This window comes from Rhamphochromis sp. 'chilingali' (genome assembly GCF_963969265.1).
Source record: "Rhamphochromis sp. 'chilingali' genome assembly, chromosome: 19".
NCBI lineage: Eukaryota > Metazoa > Chordata > Actinopteri > Cichliformes > Cichlidae > Rhamphochromis > Rhamphochromis sp. 'chilingali'.
Genome location: NC_137946.1, coordinates 19,493,173 through 19,515,739, shown reverse-complemented (window position 1 = coordinate 19,515,739; position 22,567 = coordinate 19,493,173). Strand labels below are relative to the sequence as shown.

Genomic DNA, 22,567 nt, shown 5'->3' with positions numbered 1-22,567 from the left:
GGTTACAAGCATCACCTTATACTGTATAATTAAGCATCTGATACTATCATTCTCTGGAAATAATGTATAAAAAGCCAGTTTATTAGCATCATTGCTATATTAAAAAATATATATAACTTGGTTTTGAGAGTTTCATTCATTTGCAAAGTACCACATCACAGATCTCTATCTCTGTGCATCCCCTCTGTGCAATATGACGAAATACAGAGGCTTGCAAAAGTATTTGGCCCCCTTGAACTTTTCCACATTTTGTCACATTACAGCCACAAACATGAATCAATTTTATTGGAATTCCACGTGAAAGGCCAACACAAAGTGGTGTACACGTGAGAAGTGGAACGAAAATCATACATGATTCCAAACATTTTTTACAAATAAATAACTGAAAAGTGGGGTGTGTGTAATTATTCAGGCCCCTGAGATAATACTTTGTAGAACCAACATTTGCTGCAACTACAGCTGCCAGTCTTTTAGGGTATGTCTCTAGCAGCTTTGCACATCTAGCAACTGAAATCCTTCTTCTTTGCAAAACAGCTCCAGCTCGGTCAGATTAGATGGACAGTGTTTGTGAACAGCAGTTTTCAGATCTTGCCACAGATTCTCGATTGGATTTAGATCTGGACATTGACTGGATGTTCTTTCTTGGTTTTTTGCATGTCAATATGAAAGTTCCTGTGCATGTGGCCTCTGCATGTTTGGTTGTTTTCTTATTTTCTTATCATTGTGAAGCCCTTTGCACATTTTTTTAAATGTTATTTTCTCACTCTGAAAGTACAAACTGGTTTTGTGTCTGCATTTGGTTTGCTTTTTTCTATACAACAAGAGAAATAGTAATGTAACTTTGCAATGCTTGAATTTATGTATTCTAATTTTAAAAAAAAAATCACAGTATATATACATTAGTGATGTGTTTTCTGGCTCCTTTTAGAGAACCGGCTCTTTCAGCTCCCAACCGGCTCTTCAGGTTGTTTTGTTGATTTAATTAATTTGTTATTAACAACAATATGAAATTATGCACAAAAGGACTTATTAATGTAAAAAAAAAATGTGGTTTTATTTATATATGTTTATATATAAATATTTATGGTGGCCCCTAGAGACAAAACACGTACAAACTCAAAAACACATTTCTAGCGTTAACTGAACTTCCAAAACAGAGCTACCTAGATCACTTAAATTACACAATTGAAAGCATATGTGTATTCTTTGTGTATTTATACAGAAGCACTCATATATATTCAAATAATTTAATACAATGTTCATTTACCTGTTACTACCACACACCAAATCCGGTCGTTGGTACTTCCTGGCTTGTGTAGCCACTATGTAACAACAGCTCAACACTGCCCCTAGCATCCTGGAGCACTTCTGTTGTGTTTTGTACGAGCTTCGGAGTCTGTATGTGTTTTGGAGTTCGTATGTGTTTTGCCTCTAGCAGCCACCGTAAATATACTTTTATTTATTCACTCCACATAAAATGTAATAAATAAATCATATAATACAAAAACCAAATATGTACATTTCAACTTTTAACTATTTAAATTTTCAGCTTTTTCCTTTTAAACAAATTTAAAGTGAAACAACACAAAATGCTGCAAACCACAACACAATTAAATTCAAATGTGAAAAAATGTGAAAACAAAAAGAAGATGTACATTCTCTGTCATATGGGTCTGCATGAATAAACGTTCTGAATCCTTTATCATCCGCAACTGAGAATAGTTGTGGATGATTTCTATACCTTTCTAATGTGTTGTTGTTGTCCCTGGCTCTCTTTCTCTGTCTCTCCCTCCTGCTCTGTTCCTGTGCTACTGCGAGTGTAACTACCGCCCCTCCCCCCTCTTCCCAGCGCAAAGCACAAGGCTCGTGTGCTGAGTGAAGTGTATGGAAGCCCGTTTCCGCCACTAAAAAAAAAAAAAAAGGATCCATAACTCAAAATTTCGAGTTATTTTTTTGAAATTTCGAGTTATTTTCTCAAAATTTCGAGTTATTATCTCGAAATTTCGAGTTATTTTCTCGAAATTTCGACATATTAACTCAAAATTTTGAGAAAAGCAACTCGAAATTTCGAGTTAGCATTGCCAATCAGTAATCTACGTGAATGACGTCATTTCCATGTTACCCGGAAGCTGAAGCCCTCAGCTACAAATACTACAGCTAAGCTACCGGTATTACATCCAGTCGTGAATGCACAGATTGCTGAGTGTTTTCAGCCTGGCTTCACAAATGATGAAAACCCTGTGTTATTAGCTGAATCACATGGTGTTACTATCAGCAAACATACTTTAATTTGTTGGGATCTGTTTTTGAGTGCGCGGTCCTGCGCCATATGCTTCCGGGTAACAAGAAAGCGACCTCATTCACGTATATTTTTGATTGGCAGAGCTAACTCGAAATTTTGAGAAAAGTAACTCGAAATTTCGAGTTATATTTCTCGAAATTTCGAGATAATAACTCGAAATTTCGAGTTATGGATACTGGCTTTTTTTTTTTTTTTAGTGGCGGAAACGGGCTTCCATAGAAGCGGGGAAAAAAGTGTGAGAGAGAGGGTGAGAGAAAGAAAAAAAATCTCACGTCGTTCACCTCAAAGAGTCGGCTCTAAGAGCCGTTTGGTTCGCGACCGACACATCACTAATGTACATACCACAGTATTCCACCTATTCACATGCACTAAATGTATTATATACTGAGAATATTTATGTGTTAAATAATATTTGATTAATATGAAATATTGTAAAAAAAGGCAAAACAATATAATACAACATATATTTGAGCAGCAGTGTGATGTGATGAGTTTAACAACAATTATAATAACACACATTATTCAAAGCATTTTCAAAAACAGAGTTTTTAAAATTGATTTTGTCAAAATCTGGCAAAATTCTGTTCTCTGTTCTTTCCCTTCGAGGTACAAATATCAGCTGACAATGCAAATTTTAGTTTTTGCTGCATTATTGAGTTTCAATTCCCCTTTTTGATTTTATTGCTTGGACTCCTCTGTGTTTTCTTGTTTCTGTTCCTACTGCCTTGTCTATGTGCCAGAGTGCAGTGGCATATTTGAATCCCTAATAATGACTTAGACACTTTCGTTGCTATGTATTTATGTAAGTGACTGATACTGCTGCTTTTCTGTGGTGTTTCGGGTGTATTTTGTGGTTGTGTCCTGGTGTTTTATATGCAGTACAGACCACGATAGAAGGAAATAAAGTGCTCGAACTATTTACATTTTTAAAGAACATACAGATTGTTTTTGTGCACTTTTATGCTACTATATGAAATTTTTCTCTTCATCTTGAAGACTCTGAATTCTTTTCAGAACCACTAGGCAACAGTAGAAATTCTAAGCTCCAGTGCTGCAGAGGTTGGTGGCAGTTAATGGCAGAGGTCTGTGTTAATCAAGGCAGGCTGTTGGGGCGTGAAATACCACCTTTCTGGTGGGGAAGGAGCCTGAGCTAGTGCATGGGGTTGAGACGCACTGGTGACACCTTAAAGCATAGCTCAAGCTCTGGTACCAGTATCCTGGAGAGGGATTGGACTCTATTCCAGTCTCGAATTGCCCTTGGTAAGAGGTGGCTGTCCTAGAAAGGTATTCTTAAATCACCTCATCTTGCTGTCTTTTCGTTGGAGTTTTTAATTGGCAGACAAGGGGGATTCTTTTCTCCGCCTTCAGGCTGGTCAGTGGGCCCTGACTGTCATATGCGGTTATGTACACATCCTTCTTGGAGTCACTAGGTGCAGTGCTTGAGTGTACTCCATTTGGTGACTCTGCTATCCTACTTGGAAAATTCACAGATCCCGTGGGCATTTACAGAGAGACCAGGATTGGTGCAAAGTGAATGAATAAAATGCTACAGTTACAGTTTTCAAGGAAGAGATGGCAGCATGGATGTTCTTTTCTAAATCCGGCCACTATGGAATTCCCTGCCTGAACATCTCAAATGGGCAAACTCTGTAACCTCTATAAAATATCTTTCTAAAACTTCCCATTTGGCTTCTCATAAACACTAATGCCTTTTAATGTCCTGGATTATATATATCTGTGTGTATCTAGTGGTTTTTAACTTGTTCAATTGTATTTATCTAAAAAAGGTTGTATTTGTTTGTTTTATCATTGTTCATTGCTTTGTACTACACAGTCTTCAGACTCAAACAACATTAAGCTGGTTTGGGATGAAGTGGACAGAAGAGTGAAAACAACACAACCTTTAAGTACCACACATTCATGGGAACTTCTGCAACAGAGTTTCAGAAAATATGACTAGTATCTGAGGAATGCACTTTCCACTTCCCCTCTAAGTTACTGAGCAGCAGTTTTGTCAAATATAAATTACGGCAGCTCTCAAGAAGACACTTTCCTCCTTGAAGAGATTTACAGAACTTCACCATGAGAGCAGACTGTAGGCAGTGTCTGGGTTTGACCTTGGCTATCATCGGCTTTCTGGGGACCATCACCACCTGTGCTCTCCCCTCATGGAAAGTCACAGCCTTCATTGGTTCCAACAACATCACTGCTGAGTTCATCTTTGAGGGCTTGTGGATGTACTGCGTGGTTCAGAGTACAGGCCAGATAAAATGTAAAGTCCACAGTTCTGTACTCACATTACCTCAAGACTTGCGGACTGCAAGAGCACTTGTCGTGATCTCCATCATCATCGGGTTCTTTGCAGTCTTGCTTGGTGTGATTGGAAATAAGTCTGTCAAGTAACTGCGGGACAAAAAGCAAAAGAGCAAAGTATATAGCTATAGCTTCTGGAGTTGTCTTCATCATTGCAGGCATCTTCGTGCTTATAGCAGTTTGCTGGAGTGCTAACACCATCATGAATAATTTTTACAAACCTTTCATGAAGATGGAGCTTGGAACCTCGCTCTACATTGGCTGGACATCTGCAGGACTCCCGTGCCTGGGACGAGGCCTCCTGTGCAGCTCCTGTCCTCCAAAGGGTGAAACTAAATGTGAGGTCACGTACTCTAAAGCTCACTCCTATGGAGGACCACAAGAGCCCCGTGCATCAAAATAAAGAATTCTTTAGAATTTAGTATATTTAGATTGTTAAAATACATTCACAAATGTATCACGATTTCACAAATATCTGTCCGTTATTTGAAAGATTGAACTGTTGAATTCAAATGTAATGCTATGGGAAAGTATATAACATGATTCCTATAAGCTTGTGTTACATCACATAAGTATTATTATTATCATTGCTATTTAGGGCGATCGTGGCTCAAGAGTTGTCAGTTCGCCTTGTGATCAGAAGGTTGCCGGTTGAAGCCCCGGCTCGGACACTCTCGGTCGTTGTGTCCGTGGTCAAGACTCTTCACCTAGTGTGTAATATCTGGAGATATGTGCTGCACTTTCATTCCCAATAACATGATCCCAGATGGTTCTGTAACTAGAGCCCTGGGAAGATTCAGGACATCATTTAAGAAAATTAATAAATAGAATAGAATAAATGCATGAATATTTGGAATTGATGATTCATTGGAGGAGTGGGTGGCATCTGTCCTTGGGCAATGGAAGGGATGTATTATGTCCATTAGGGTTTCCTTATCTGTTTTTACAGCTTAGTTGGGTAATTTGTGGTGGTGTGCCTTCTATCTGAGGATGCTTGTTAAGGTTGGTTAACAGGGCTGTTGGGGATCTGAAGACAACATGATCATGCTTGATGACTTTTAGTAGTGTCGATCTACTCTGATCAGATCGAAGGAGGGACTGTTGGGAATAAATCATTTTCAGTGCCTCAATTATGCTATTCTTTTTTATTAATAAGTGTTATAAAGTTATATAGTGTAGTATTAAGTGGACACAGCCCTGAAAATAAAGGGGAGTAGAAAGCTGCAGACTCTCTCTCATGCTTGCCTGGGAAATTAAAGATAAGAGGAAACCATTTTCTGTGGAAAGTTACTGGAATTGTTTAGTCTAGAATGAGAGAGCTTCTGTAATAAAACTGTTAGGGGCACACCACCATTTTGAGATCCGCAGCAGCGTGTCATGCAGGACGCATCTCCCTTCTAGAAGTAATAAATGGTCTACTGAGCAGTGTTTTGTTGTTTTGTCTTCTATCGGATGCCTCTGAGGAATCAAAAGAACTCGATGAAGTGTTGATATTTACAGTGGCTAATGCACTTTTCTGTGCCTTAAGTCCTGTACATCTGTGGTAGTAAGGTTTTGACTTATTTCTTCACTTTTATGGGGTAGCTATTTTCAGTGTGTTGACTCATGAATTCCTCTTGTGTGCGCTGCTACAGTCCTCCACTCATAACAGTGCTCTGTGTTACGACCCCCTCTGCTAGGGGACAGGGAGGAGTAACATACATAAGCCCTCACACAGGAAACTAAGTGAAATAAAGGTTTTATTGCAAAATTCAAACAGAAAACTGACAGGGCTGCATTCAGCAGACCACTGGGCATATAATCAGCACACAACTAACACACACACGGGAGTGAAAAACTAAAGCAAACTAAGGCTAACCTCACAAGCAGTAACACCACAAAAATCTGCTCCAGCTAAGTTCAACCATAGAGATTAACAAGCAAAGTTCAAAAAGAGAGGCAAGGGGGACAAACTGCATGTTCAGTCCTCGGCAGCAGCCCACAGTGTGAAGAATCTTCAGCACAATCAAGCCACTAATTGCTTCATGGAGCGTCACAGGATCCCAAGCAGCCAATTGTCTATGTGGGTTGCCGCACTGCAATCTGCATACAGGGGGCTGGCACGGGTTTCCAGCTTGCCAGCGAGTCCTGGCATGTTTACTTTTTGTCTCTGCGAGTTTGCGTTTGGGTCGTACTCTTGCCTGCACACAGCCGTATTGTGACAACTGTATGCTAGCACACACAACACAGCCTGTCTCAAAATGAATAAAAAAGAAGCATTAATCCCTCATATTTTCCATGCATGCTTAAAGTTTGTTTCACATTTACGTCATGTTAGCATCCACGTGGTTCAGCACTCTGTTATTGTGCAGCTTGTCCTGATAAAGGCACACTCTGCTTCCCTGAGAGACGCTGATATGTGGTAGAGAGTAGAGAGTTCTAAGTTAACTGTTGAGTCCATATAAGGAACTAGGAAAGAAAAGTGTTTCTTAAAGACGTTTCATTTTGGATGCTTTCTCTGGCCCACAACATTCAGTCTTGGTGATTTCATCCTTTGAAGCTCTATTTTCATCATATATGTCAACAGTTAATTGCACTCAACTGAAATTTTTGGCTACAACTCCTCTAAAATGTTTAGCACATTTAACTGTGTAGTCCATAGTCTGCCTTTATGTTTTGCAGGGGTTAAGCAAGAGAATGCCTGGGGTACTAGTTGCTTGAGATAATTAGCAGATGTAACAAAAATGTATGCAGGTAATTGTGTTTGTTTTAAAGAATATATTCATGCAGAGCAGAAATTTAAAGAGGTACAACTTTAAAAGGTATATTCTATCTTAAGAAACTGACATATTCACTGCATATTTGTACTTTCTGTGATGAGTCCAGAATATATTTCTATTCTTCATTATTTTCTTAAACTTTAAATTAGAGAACATAAGTTTCTCTCAGACACTGCACACTCTACATAAACCATTTCCATTTGTAGCTTAGAAGCGTTTGGATATTCATTTTATATTTACAGATGGATCACAAGCAACATCTTTGAAGACTATATTTACATTTTAGGAATTGCTTTGTTATGTAACCTCCATATGTGGTGCAAGGGATCATTTGTGGGGTCAGACGTTTCGATTCCACAAGCAGCAAGTTCATTCACATCATATGGTTTCTCTACTCTTCCAATATGATGACTAACAGCTATTGTGTTTTGTGAGATTGTTTTTTACCATTTCTATGGTATTCTATTTGGTTAAGTTGTGTTTTCTATTCTATTGCATCGTTTTTTTCTATTTGCTGTTGTTTTCTTAAGTTGCATTTTATTTGACCTTTCAGCTCCTTTGTAATTTATCCCATTAAGTTTACTTCAATTCAATTAAATCCAATTCAATTTTATTTATATAGCGCCAAATCACAACAAAAGTCACCTCAAGGCGCTTAATAGGTACAGAGAAAAACCCAACAATCATATGACCCCCTGTGAGCAAGCACTTTGGCAACAGTGGGAAGGAAAAACTCCCTTTTAACAGGAAGAAACCTCCGGCAGAACCAGGCTCAGGGAGGGGCGGCCATCTGCTGCGACCGGTTGTGGTGAGATAACAGAGACTTTGAGGAGAGAAACCTAATATTTAATAATCCACATTTCACTGTTTTACTCTTTAGTTCAGATGTGGATTATGTACTGTTCTTTCTTTGTGATTGTTTATGTTTAAGTTGTGAAGAGCTGTGATGGTTTGTTTGTTTGTTTGCTCGCTTTTAGTTTGTATTTGTCTGCTTGGGAGCTGACACAGTCTCTATGGAGATGGGTTTTTGGCGGGGTAGCATCAGGAGAGAAGCTCCAGAGAGGCGTGTTCCATGTTAAAAGCTAAAATATAACAAAAGAAATTATGCTAAACAAAACAAAACCTTTCAATTGCCCAACCCTATCTGTCCCCTCAACGGGTTGTATGTTTTCAATGTTTCCTTATTATTTTTGTCATAAAAATAAATCAAACAAATAAATCAAGCTCTGTGACATCACCTTGCATTTACGCCGGGCTGTGAGCTGCCCTAAATCTACTTCCTACACCCCCTTTTCAACTACACTCAACAAAAATATAAACGCAACACCTTTGTTACTGCTCCCATTCCCCATGGGATGGACGTAGAGACCTAAAATTCATTCCAGATACACAATATAACCATCCCTCCCAAACAGTGGTCACAAATCAGTCCAAATGTGTGGTAGTGGGCACATCTGCTATATTGAGATAATCCATCCCACCTCACAGGTGTGCCACATCAGGATGCTGATCTGACATCATGAGTAGTGCACAGGTGTACCTCAGACTGCCCACAACAAAAGGCCACCCTGGAATGTGCAGTTTTTTGCGCTATTGGGGGTCTGGGGACCCAGAACCGGTCAGTATCTGGTGTGACCACCATTTGCCTCATGCAGTGCAACACATCGTCGCATGGAGTCTATCAGATTGTCAATTGTGGCCTGTGGAATGTTGGTCCACTCCACTTCAATGGCTGTGCGAGGTTGTTGGATATTCGTGGAAACTGGTACACGCTGTCGTATACGCCGGTCAAGCACATCCCGAACATGCTCAATGGGCGACATGTCCGGTGAGTATGCTGGCCATGCAAGAACTGGGACATTCTCAGCTGCCATCTGCCCTGAACAATGTGAACCATGATTCATCCGTGAAGCGCACACCTCTCCAACGTGCCAGACGCCATCGAATGTGAGCATTTGCCCACACAAGTTTGTTACGGCGACGAGCTGGAGTCAGGTCAAGACCCCGATGAGGACGACGGGCATGCAGTTGAGCGTCCCTGAGACGGTTTCTGACAGTTTGTGCAGATATTGTTTGGTTGTGCAAACCAATTGTTCCAGCAGCTGTCTGGGTGGCTGGTCTCAGACGATCTTGGAGGTGAACCTGCTGGATGTGGAGGTCCTGGGCTGGTGTGGTTACACGAGGTCTGCGGTTGTGAGGCCGGTTGGATGTGCTGCCATATTCTCTGAAACGCCTGTGGAGACGGCTTATGGTTGAGAAATGAACATTCAATGCACGGGCGACAGATCTGGTTGACATTCCTGCTGTCAGCATGCCAATTGCACGCTCCCTCATTGCTTGTGGCATCTGTGGCATTTTGCTGTGAGACAAAACTGCACATTCCAGGGTGGCCTTTTGTTGTGGGCAGTCTGAGGTACACCTGTGCACTACTCATGATGTCAGATCAGCATCCTGATGTGGCACACCTGTGAGGTGGGATGGATTATCTCAATATAGCAGATGTGCCCACTACCACACATTTGGACTGATTTGTGACCACTGTTTGGGAGGGATGGTTCTATTGTGTATCTGGAATGAATTTTAGGTCTCTACGTCCATCCCATGGGGAATGGGAGCAGTAACAAAGGTGTTGCGTTTATATTTTTGTTGAGTGTAGTTTAAAACCACTCCTGACTTCCCTCAGTGCACACTGTAACCTCCAAAAGATACAATTAGCTTTTCTGGTAAAAGGTCCTAGATCATTTTGTCAACCTTTGGAAACATCCGCTATAGAGTTAACCCGTTTCATCTTTAAAACTTAGGCCTGGTTTCTTCGCCCCCTTTAACACGTAGCGCATATCCAGCCTGAACACTGTGTTTGGGCAATTTACATAACATAAAAATCCTGCAACTATTCCTAAAGTCCCTCTCATTACTTTCATGCTCCCATTATAACCTGTGTCTAACAAGCTTTTGATCTTCTTTGCAATGTAAACAACTAGGTGTCTTTGTGCTCTGTTCTTCTCCTTTCTCTGGTTGGTTCCATTCGTTCTCGGGCTTCCAGGATTCTCGCGACCCCTGTGGTCGCTGTGGTCCTGAAATCTTCTCCTGTAAAGGATAGAAAACAAAAAGCCTCTCTCTGCTACACAACCTGCTAATCTACTGTGTTCATCTAATGTTCCTTTAATCATTCAAAGTTTTTTCACCATATCATGTTCTGGGCTCTAGTCTTTATATTAACTTTACTTAATCTTTATTTACTTAATCTCAATGCTCTTTATGTGTGTGCGCAACACTTTAAATTTTATTAAACACACCCAGGGTAAGATATAAGATATAAGCATAAAAACAGACAGAGATCTTCTCCTAACAGCTCAATTCAGAATGGTTTGAGAGATCAAACTGTAAAAAATTTTAAGCCAAAGCCTGGCCTGTTTCTCATCCCAATTCTGTTAATCTATCCTTTTGCCGCTGTACCCATGTGTTTAGGTTGAGAAGAGTCCACCTGTACTGACACACTAAAACATGTAATTAATATCATTTTATTACTTTTTCTTAAGACATTCAGTCTCTAATTCCTCTGCTTTCATGTTGCAACGTCTCTCACCAGCTCACAAGCTATATTCAGACTTGCTGTTTGATGCACACACACACACTCTCTTCTCTCAGACGTCCTCTTTTTCCCGCACTCTGCTATGAACCTACGTAGTGTTATTATTACTTATTTATTATTTTGTACAAATCACACAGAATCACTCAAATCCAGTACTCACAACATTCACACACTTAGAATCACTCAAAATATGCTTTCCTAAGAGTATTTTATCAAACATGCTTTTTAGAATCAGAAAGAGGAAGTAGACCGCACCCAGTTAAGTGCGTATGTCCTCTTAAAAGAGAAGAGAAATAAACACATATGGGACAATTCTCCCCATCTTAGACAAAATGTGACATTAAATGTCCTTTTCTAAGTCATGTTCTTCTCTATATACAACTCTTGGCCTCCAGGGCATAAAACTTTGAACATAATCTTTTACTTTACCAGAACTAGACCTAATCTAAATCCTGTCTCATTCACTGCTGAAGTTCTAGTTCAATGAACACCTGTGTCACAGTTTAAAATTAAAAGAGGAAGTAACTCACACCCAAGAACTGTGTGTGTAACCTTTGGACTTATAACTCTGATATAAGTCCAAGTGTTTTTTGAGGGTGTTTTGGGTCCTCCAACCTAAGGAGGTCAGGACCTTGTATGGCAACCCTAAGGGATTCGGCTGTAAGTGTGTGTGATTCATAGATACACTTTAAAGCACTCTTTAAAACACAGCTGAGCTCGATAAATGCAATTTTTCATCTCACTCAGTCACAAGAACAGACAGTTTCAGTGTAGAAACACCTACATCTATTGACATCTATTAACCTATGAGCTACAGGTATCGGTTGACAATGAGCTCACTCTGAAAGTCATGTGCGTCATTTTTCTAGCATTGTTCATTTGGTAAATCCCTGTTTGGTATTTAGTATCACCCAAGTGACTAGTGTTCTCATAAATATGCCAGTTCAAAATATTCATTTTATTGTTTCACAGAACATAAAAAATTGATGACATTGGTGGCAGTCTGTATTTCTGTGTAACTCGTTTTGGTGTTTTTTGGTGTTTTTTTCCCATTATATTGGCCTTTGTTATGCACATGAAACTGCTATCTTTTCTACAAGTGTTGAAAAAAGCTGGTTGGGTGACATTTCTTCACAAACCTGTTTGACCTTGCATACAGCACTAGAAAAACACCTCCTCTGTCACCTCCTTTAAAATTTTAACCACTGAGCAAGGAACTCACAGTCAGCTTCTTCTCTGAGTGATCAGCTGAAACAACTACCTGCTGAACTTTTGTTTCACACACAAAGCTCTCAAGGACGCTCAATCTTTTTTCTTTGACAGGATCAACATGGTTGCTGGTTGTGGACAGCTTGTTGGTTTATTTTTGGGAGTCATCGGCTTTCTTGGGTCGATCATCACCTGTGGACTCCCACAATGGCGAGTCACCGCTTTCATTGGTGCCAACATCGTCACTTCTCAGGTCATCTGGGAGGGTCTGTGGATGAACTGTGTGACCCAGAGTACAGGCCAGATGCAGTGCAAGGTCTATGATTCTATGCTAGAATTAGCTCAAGACCTGCAGGCTGCCAGAGCACTCACTGTCATCGCCATCATCGCTGGAGTTTTTGGGATTCTGCTTGCGGTGGTTGGAGGCAAGTGCACAAATTTTGTCGAAGACGAAGTGCAAAAGAGCAGAGTGGCAGTAGCTGCTGGAATTGTCTTCATCATTGCCGGCCTCTTGGTGCTTATTCCAGTCTGCTGGACCGCTAACACCGTCATTCGTGATTTCTACAACCCTACCCTGATTGCTGCACAGAAGAGAGAGCTGGGAGCATCTCTGTACATCGGCTGGGGAACTGCAGGGGTTCTGATCCTGGGAGGGGGCCTGCTCTGTAGCTCTTGTCCCCCCAACAATGCCACTGATTATGACGTTAGGTACTCCAAGGCTCGCTCTATTGATAGTCATAAGGAATATGTTTAGATAGCGAGCATTCTGCTGGATATCTTAAAGAGTCCACCTTTTAGAATTACAATGTCTGTGATTAAAATAAGTTAAGTTAATAACTTAAGCTTTTTTTCTTCAAAATATACACACATGCAGTATTTTCAGCCTGTTTTTGAATATATCTGTTGTTTTTATGTTTTCTACCAGAGATTTTTTTACATTTTTATTTTCTGTTCTTTTTTATATCAATATGGGATACTTTCTTTCAGGGTTATGTCTGAAATCTGATGCTTGTTTAATTAAAACCATTGTAAATCCGTATTAACACCCTTGTAACTCTAGACCTCATTTTTTTGACTGCTTTCTCTGTTAAACTAGTGGAATACTGATATATATATATGTATTATGGATGACTGTATGTCAATAAAATTGTATTAAATGTGCATGTGACATTGCTTGTGTTTTTTTTTTAAATTTCATCATAAGATGAGTCACACTAGTGACAAACAGTAAAGAAATTCAAACAGAAGATCTGGTTTTGCGAGTGTCCTTGAAAGAATCTTTACAAACCGGTTTTGGGACATTTCCTTCTCATCAAAGAGCCTGAAAAACAGACACTGGATGCTAGCATTTATGTAATGCTATTTAGTATGTGTTCATTTCTTTATTTAGTTTTGTGGATTTCTGAATTAAACACCAAAATCAGGATAAAAAATATTCTTAAATACATCACTGAAAACTTGGCTCTTTGTATCTGATGTTAAAAAACATTTAAAAAAAAAAATGTGTAGCATTTTTAGTGAACGCACATTAAACCAGTGTTTCAGTTCCTTTAAAATCCTTATTGTCTCAGACAGTAGATATAAAGTTGAGCTAATTATACATAGGAAGAGACTTTATTTAGTCCCACACGAAGGAAATTTCCTTGTTACAGTAGCACAAGGGACAGAAAGAAAAAGTGAATTAAAAATATACTAGAATTTTTTTTTTAATTTGCAAATTTGCAAAAACTACTATACTATGTAGATATGTAGTATATACAGTAACATATACCCCAATTTTTTATATGTACATAATGTGCAGTGGGACCGATAGTAATACACATGTAATACACTTAAAAAGTACGTATCCTGTGTGGGTACTGTGCTCTCTGTTGAAGCACCTGTGATAGCTCTTCATCTTACACCACGGTAGTAACAATCTACTGCTGAAGGAGCTGCACAGGGACTCCACAGTTGTATGCAGGGGGTGAAAGGTGTTGTCCATAATGTACATTAGCTTAGCCATCATCGAGCTCTTACCCGCGTCCTCTATGATGTCTAGGGGACTGGCAAGGCCAGGACAGTTAGACTCAAAGAATGTTCAAATGTGTTTTCCTGAATCAGCTTAATCATTAAAACCGTGCATAGTTTCTGTTTCTGAGGAAACAAGGGGGGAAAAGTCATTCACAGTGGTACAAATTACAATACATGAGCTTATCTACACAAAATATCTCTGTTCAAATAGGTAAACCTTAAAAAGATTTCAAATTAAATGCACTGTGTTGTATCAGGCTTAACCATAAAATTAATTCCGAAAATAATTTATAGCCCCTGTAAAGTCTAACCTTTATAAGTCATAGAGATTAAAAATGATTTCGAGCTTGATAAAAAGGTTTCATTTTCTGCCACACAAGTTTACATAAGTGTGTGTTCTCTTGTGTAGTACGGGGGTTTTGCATATTTCGAACAGGTTTTTCTGCACTGTGTGCTATTCAAGTGAAACTTCTGTCCTGTCCTCTCCCAGGAAACTTTCCACCCTCCTTCTGTTTCACATACTCTGCATGCGCACATTATTCAAATACATTAGCTGCGTGAAGAGGCCTCTGACCTAACACATGTATTAAGTTCTTAATCAAATTAAATCACCTGTTAATAAAATGCAGCATTTTCGCAGAGGTATTGTATGTGACAGATTAACATCAGAACAGACCATTGGTAGGCATTGGTTTATACCTGTCTCTTCTGCCTACTTCATAGCTGTTGTTTACAAAATGTTCTCATGAGGCAAAGATAATGAGCGAGGGTGATGTCATTGCCTATTCATTTTCTTTCTCTCTCTCTCTTTCTCTCTCTCTGTCAACTTCCAGTCCTTTATTTTTTCTACAGAGTAGGTGTGGCACTGTCTACACCTGTTCAGTACCACATAGGCGTCTGCTCAGGTGACAAAAAAGAACGAATGCTCTCAGGTGCTTAAGTAAAAAGTAAAGAAGGAAGAGGCAGAAAGGCATGGTACAAAAGGGGAGGGACATATGCTGTAAACAAATGAAGTGAGGCTTAAGTAAGACACGCCTCGATCCCAGTAGCAAAAAACTGTAGGCAGGACAACAACTGCAACAGACTAGGCTCTCCTGACATACATAGTTTACAACACTGCAACAGTAGCAAGAAAAAGTACGCACAGTACGCACATGTTGAGAAGGACTGACAAAGAAACACTCACAGAAAGATACAAGAGAAGCGCAACCAGAGGAAAAGACAAGCAAATGCAAAAGAGACTCAGCAGAAATCAAGAAACGCAGCAAGTCACCTTTTAAAACTCTGCAAGGATTTTACAAAAAAGATTTTTTTTTCTCCAGACCTACATTATGGCCTCGATGGGGATGCAGATGTTTGCTAGTGGCCTCTGCCTCCTCGGTTGGGCAGGGGTCATCGTCATCTGCTTACTGCCAATGTGGAGGGTCTCGTCCTTTGTGGGCACCTCCATCGTCACCTCCCAGATTTTCTGGGAGGGTATTTGGATGGCCTGCGTGGTCCAAAGCACAGGTCAGATGCAGTGTAAACCTTACGAGTCCCTCCTTGCCCTCAGTGGTGACATGCAGGCTGCCAGAGCTCTCACTGTCATTTCAATCACTGTAGGTGCAGCAGGACTTATTATGGCCTTTGTTGGAGGAAAGTGCACCCGCTTCTTGGATGAAACTGGAAATGGGGCAAAGGGCAAGGTGGCTGTTGTGGCAGGAGCAATGTTGATGGCTGCAGGTCTGTTCTGTTTGATTCCTACATCTTGGGTGGCTGGGGCTTTAGTGAAGAACTTCTACAGTGCCTACAGTGATGCTCAGAAGAGGGAGATTGGTGCCTGTCTTTACATTGGCTGGGGAGCATCTGTTTTGCTTGTTCTGGGAGGCGGTTTATTCATCAGCTCCGCACGCCCCATAAAAGCCCATGACACAGAGAAGAGGACGTCTGTGCGTTACCAGGTGGTTCGCTCCTACAACGGGTCCAACCTGGGGGGTTCTCATCGCAGCAGGGCGCCATCAGCAAAGTCACTGCCTGTTGGAGTGGACTACCCCAGGCCTCATGGCTATGAGGGAGTGACTTCAAAGCCCCAGCAGTACCCAAGGCCTCCATCCTATCAGTATATGTCTGAGCAGGGCTCAAAAGAGGAGTCAGAGAAATCATGGGCACCTTCAACAAAGTCACAACTGAAAAAGGCAGACTCGACAAAATCGAAACACAGTGATGTACCATCTACAAAGTCTCAGCTGAAAGAAGCAGAAATGGACACCTTATCAGTTAAGAGTGACGGGGAAGATTTATCCTCAAATCCACCAAAGACATACTTATAATATAATTACATATAATTAAATATGTGTACTTATGTTGGCACAAAAGACAGTTTACTATACTGCTATTTATAAGTTGCCTTTTCTTTGTTTGTGAGTGTGTACTGACTTTATTTGGGTATAAATATACTCCATGATGCTTCCTTTTTAAAGGATGAGATAGAAAAGTTCAGGAGTACATTTATCAACATGCCAAAGAAATGTGTGAAGAATGCGACAAATTAACTTCTAACAAATTCCTATTTAAACTCTGTTACTGTAAATGTGAAACATTAATTTGCTACCAGATATATATATATATATATATATATATATATTTTTTTTTTTTTTTTGGTGTTTACCTCAGACTTTTAAAGTTCTCGTTTAAAATGGGCAGCAGGGTTTTACCTTCGAGTAGACACATATTTTATTAGACACATACACATTATATATTATACATTAATTGAAAGCATTACATTATTAAATGTGCTCTTTGGTGAATATCTCTATGAAGAAATTCAATTATTGAAAATACAAAGTTTTGTTATTTTGTTATTTTAATGATCATGCCATTTGGCACAGTGAAATGTCATTGCACTATGTTGACTGATACTTTTGCATTTGCTGTTCAATAAATGACTGTGAGCTAATCTGAAAAGCATCCAGCTAATTTTTACATAATGTGAGGCATGAGGTGGAAAAGGGCCTTTTAGAATCCCCCTGGACTCTCAGTCCTGTTCCTGGCAATTAAAAGCCACAGGACAAACTGGTTTGGCAGAAAGTAAAGTTACAGGCAGGTGTGCAGTGTTAAAAGAGGAAGCATTGTGTGTTTGTTGAGGATTCAACATTTAGTTTCAGTGAATCATGCTCGTATCATGTGATCATGCATGTTGTTTTAATTACTTAGTGATATTTTGAGCTGCCCAAAATGCAGTTCCTTAAATAGAAATATGCATCTGTCATGTTGTGTCATGTACAAAAGCTTTCTCTAAGGTTATGCCTGTTGCAAGCATGTCTTAAAGCATGTTTTAAGACCTGATATGACTTCACTTGTATAATCTACACTGTACTACAAAAGCATTGCACTACTCTACACATCACCAGATAAGCACCCATCCTCTTGCCTTCCCAGAGCTCTTCTTACTCCTCAGCTTCAGCTCACATGGTTTTGCATTGACGATCGTCATGGTGATTTCAGTAGGCCATGCAAATGTATCTATCTGGTGGTAACAGAAGGTAACCTGGTAACCTTTTTCTGCAGAAAGCAGGAAACATGATTAGGAGTGATCATATTTTGTATTACAGATTTTCCCTCAAGCAACATTTGCATGAAAGTGCTGAAAATTCAGTATGATTAAAACAAAAAGTGGCTAAACTGGATTTTACCAGGTCTGTTGACATTGCACAGCTTTCTCATGACAGCAACAGAAATGTGACTAAAACTAAGAGCTCAAGAAATCTTAACCACATCACAAAATTCTGCAGAGGTGAAGGAAAGTGTGATTGAAAACAAGATAATCTACATATGTAAACTGACCTTAAATCAACTTTGCATCATGCAAAACCTGACAGCCAGCAGACAATTTCACAGCCTTGACATTGTCGAACAATTAAACATCCACACACCCAAGAGAAAGAGCAAAATTAGGACTTACTATTAGGGCAAAAGGTAGCAAATGACTTATATGTTATTTTCTTTTTATTCCAAAGATCTCTTCAGCTCATAATGCACTGCGATAAACCCAGAGAGAAATATGACCAATAACAAAATGGGTGACTGATAAGCAGTCATCCAGCCAGAGCCTACAGATGGATAGTGCACGCAGATAGTGCATGCAGAGCAGCACTGCTATATCAGAGACAAAGATGTGAAATTTTCTGCATAAATGGACCAGCAGGAATACTGAGTGACACTTTAAACGTGTTTTTTTTTTTTTTTTTTTTAAACATTTCATACACATTGCTGTTTTGTCCTTCACAAAATGTGGTATGGTTCGAGCTTGCTTACACTGCCACCTGTTGTCCTTTTCTTCGTCTCTGGCTCCCCCACCTTCTACCTGCCCCTTCTCTCTGTGTGTGATGGATGCCTGCATGTCTTTTTTTTTTTTTTTTTTTTTTTTGCTCTATAGACAATTCATACACTCTAGGCTCACACTTACATTTTTATTGCATTCTTTTGTTTGTCTTTAGTCTAATACAATGTAACATTTGAAAAGAACATTTAAATATATTGTTAGTCCTTGGGTGAATGAAATTAAGTCTTTCTAGCTTTCTAGACTAAGAATCGGGTCTGAAGAATCCATGTTTTATCCTCCAGAGGAGGAGGATAAAAAAGAAAGGAGGAAAGGAGGAAAAAAAAGGTTTAGTTTAACTTTTTTTGTGATTTGTGTCCACTACTGGATGAATGGAATGGAACAGATGGATAGGCTGGGTCTCACAAGGATATGAACACTGGTTGTATGTCATTGGTAAAACATCTACACTTCATCTTGGTTGCTTAACATAAAATCCACTGTGGTGGTGTACAGAAGCATAATTGTCCAATTTCTCATCGACTTGATTAGTTTTAAAATTTAAAACAAATAGCAAATAAAGTTAATAAAGTTTTAAGCACAAAGGGGATAACCTAACATCTGAGCCAACTGAATCACTGAATTAGAAAATGTAACCTCATAAACTCACTTATTAGTGGATGGCAGATATTAATGCACAAGAGACACAGTTACAGACGCAAGTTATACAACCACTTATTTAGAAAATGGTTCATTTACTTTCAATAAGGAAAAACCTGTTACTCAGTTGCAAGATACTCATTTGGTTGAAAGCAGCTTTCCATCTTTGAGCCTACTTAATTCTGCAAATGCAAAAATCAAGCCTTCCTTTTTAATCTTACGTCAATTTTATCCAGTTTTTGTTTCTTCTCTAATAAGTCTATTTTGCACCTTTGCTGGTGTGATTTTAAACCACCATACACTTTTGTGATATATGTATAATTATAGTTTCTTGTAGAGATATACAGCGCCAGATATGTAGCCATCCTCGTGCTCCGACACAGCTCTCTCCCAGTTTTCCACCTCTGTGACCTCCACACAAGTCCAAAGCCCCTCGTTCTCCATCTGCCTGAGCTCAGAGTCAAGAAAGCCTTTGTACTCCAGATTGTCCTGGTTACTTCTGGTAGTCATGCAAATGTAGCCACCTGGTGGAAAGAGATGATAGTGCAGTAAGTGATGAGAGCTCATCTTCAGTAAAGTGATGGGAAACTGTAGGTGAGACAGCACTGGAACAACAACAACAAAAACATATTCACACCTGGTTTGGTGGACTTGCACAGATCTCTGACCACAGCAGGAGGGACATGACCAACACTTAGTCCTCCAACAATCACAACCACATCAAACGAATCTACTGCAAAAGGTAGAAAAGGGGAATTAGTGCTTTAAGGATAAGGCTTGGACTTAAAAGATGGGCATAATCTTTTAACATGAAAGCATGTCCTTATAAATGGTAAGTGGCCTGTATTTGTATAGCGCTTTACTTAGTCCCTATGGACCCCAAAGCGCTTTACACTACATTCAGTCATCCACCCATTCACACACATTTACACACTGGTGATGACAAGCTATATTGTAGCCACAGCTGCCCTGGGGCGCACTGACAGAAGCGAGGCTGCCGGACACTGGCGCCACTGGGCCCTCTGACCACCACCAGTAGGCAACGGGTGAAGTGTCTTGCCCAAGGACACAACGACCGAGACTGTCAGAGCCGGGGCTCGAACCGGCAACCTTCCGATTGCAGGATGAACTGCCAACTCTTGAGCCAATTAAATTTATAATTTAACAACATATAAAAATTACCTTGAGCAGAAATAAGGACAATTTCCTAATATGAGTACAGAGAATGACAATGACATAGGAAAGCAATAACAGTTGTTGTATAAAATATAAAGATAAATAATATCATATGACAATAACAGTAATTCTTTTACTTTTTAAAATTATGATTTTAGATTTCATAACAATAAAAAAACGTGAAAACAATCACTTGAAATGCAATAATTTTAAAATAGCTCTGAAAAATAGAGACACACAAGCACTAATTAAAAGCATCTTACCTGAGAACCGAAAATTTAATTACACAGTAATTAATGACTTGGATAAAATAATAATAAAGCTTTAAATACCCCACTGGATAGGCAGTGGCTCCTCTCCCAGCATGATCTGCTTCGAATCCTGGTACAACCCGCTCTGTCTTGCCAACTCCAACATAGCTTTGCTTCCATCTACCCCCACAAACTTTCCAAATCCAAGTTTCTTCAACTGTGCAACATGTTTAGGTTGTTATCAGACACATAGTTATTAAGTTGTAGAATCAAGAAAGAAAAGGTCACTACATTATAAGAAATTTCTAGACATTTATTAAGACTGAAAAAGATCAAATATCAACAATGTTTTCAAAAAAGGATTTGTCAGATATTAAATTGCAAATCACTTCATTAAGACTGCAGATTTACAGTTTCTCCCTGAGGCCATGTGTTCTTTTTCTATTTTACCTGTGTGGCCACCAGTCCTGTACCACAGGCCACATCCAATACGACGGCACCTTCACGATCTCCACTGAAATGGGAAGAGATGCAGTTTGCTGCCAGAGTTGGTGCACGGTAATCCAGGACAGCCACATCCTACTCAAAAACATGAACAGTTACCCATTAATTATGTATGAAACACATACATAACATTGTTCCATCAGATAAATCCTATAGAACTGTAATTTGTACTCTTTTACTTTATATTACATATGTAACGATAAATTTCACAACATTGTATTTTCAGATGCATATTCTTCTTATAATAAAATTGCACTGTGCTAACAATTTATTTTATTGACCTGGAAAAAAGTACCAATATTTTCACTATTATCCATTACATATCCATCCAAAAGATTAGTACGTGTCAAACATTGCTAAAAAATTACAGTAGACTAAAGGTTATACCATACAAAACAACAGAGTGACAAATGTAACACTAGTGCCTAAAATTATAACAATACAGATAACATTTAAGCATGTAAACTACAAGGAACTAGAATAGAAAAACAAGCCATATAGGCAGTGATGTGGCTAATAATAAAAATCAGCAAGTATTAGTAAAATATAAAAGGTAAGGTTATCTCACCTGATCATAGTTCTCTGCCCAGGAGTTGTAAAAGGAGACCTTGTCCCTTGATGTTGTGTTTTTATGGGCTGATAGAATAACTGCTTTCACATTTTCAAATGTGTTAGCCACAGCTGACATTATATACACACCTGCTGAGAAGAAACAAACATAGTCAAGCAAAATCATAACAACCAGTAATGTAAGATAAAGTCTTAATATACAGGCAGCGTACATTCTTTGGTTCATTTTCTAGCAAATTAAATTTTTGGTTTTGAGATTTTAATTGCTCTGTCAGTCATCATAAATTTAATTTGTTCGTCTACTCAACAGATCTGTTGACTACTTTCACATTAGCCTAATTAAAGAGCAAAAATGAACAGTTTTGGAAACTAAAACCAGCATACGTTTGTCTGAATAGACTGAATCATTAATCAATTAACACAACAGCTGCACATTATTATCATTATTATTTTTATTGTATTATTATAACTTCTGCAATGTAGTAAATAACACGGGCTCTTTCGGCTTGAACACTCACTCGTCTGATTTCTTTTACGGTTGTAGAAGACACAATCTGCTACATACATACATATATGTATGTATACGTGTCAAGATACAGAGACAGGGCGCCAGTTTACCAGCGGTCGTCTCCCTGGATCTTTCTTCTTTCTCCGTTCACACTCCAACAATAAAGACAGGACTACTGCTGCAAACTGAATCGGGGACACCGAGAGCCTGTGCAGCAACACCAGGAAGCAACCAATGACTGTATAATAGAGCGGGCACGCTATTCCCTCAGTAAAGTCTTTCAGGTAAAGAGGCAGCTTTCTCTGCTCTTTTTCCGCCATAAAGAGGCGTTTACATTCTTTCAAATTATTTTCTTTCCTATACATTTTATTTTATAGTATGTGATCTTTGCTAGCTGCTGCATTCACGGCCAC

At 39.3% G+C, this 22,567-nt stretch overlaps 2 protein-coding genes and 1 pseudogene across 7 annotated transcripts; 2 read left to right on the top strand and 1 right to left on the bottom strand.

Annotated features, from left to right (window-relative positions):
- The first annotated feature begins 4,384 nt into the window (after positions 1-4,384).
- Positions 4,385-5,018, top strand: LOC308387152 (claudin-4-like; annotated as a pseudogene). Its single transcript has one exon. The product of its transcript is annotated as a claudin-4-like (transcript).
- Positions 5,019-12,156: 7,138 nt separating this feature from the next.
- Positions 12,157-18,588, top strand: LOC308387151 (uncharacterized protein). The gene is made up of 3 exons (XM_080867048.1): positions 12,157-12,923; positions 15,041-15,093; positions 15,480-18,588. The coding sequence occupies exons 1-3, from the start codon at positions 12,297-12,299 to the stop codon at positions 16,495-16,497; spliced, it is 1,698 nt and encodes a 565-aa protein (XP_080723174.1). The 5' UTR covers positions 12,157-12,296; the 3' UTR covers positions 16,498-18,588.
- Positions 18,589-19,208: 620 nt separating this feature from the next.
- Positions 19,209-22,555, bottom strand: mettl27 (methyltransferase like 27). Of its 5 annotated transcripts, none has more exons than XM_080866972.1 (6): positions 22,165-22,555; positions 21,645-21,778; positions 21,023-21,151; positions 20,654-20,789; positions 19,783-19,875; positions 19,209-19,669 (listed from the first exon to the last, which is right to left on the bottom strand). In XM_080866972.1, exons 1-6 carry the CDS (start codon positions 22,211-22,213, stop codon positions 19,467-19,469), a joined length of 744 nt encoding a protein of 247 aa, XP_080723098.1. In that variant the 5' UTR covers positions 22,214-22,555; the 3' UTR covers positions 19,209-19,466. The 5 variants fall into 5 exon arrangements, with proteins under 5 accessions (XP_080723098.1, XP_080723096.1, XP_080723097.1 ...); XM_080866970.1 differs by having other exon boundaries at positions 19,783-19,878; positions 22,165-22,547; XM_080866971.1 differs by having other exon boundaries at positions 19,783-19,878; positions 21,645-21,775; positions 22,165-22,544.
- Positions 22,556-22,567: the final 12 nt, after the last annotated feature.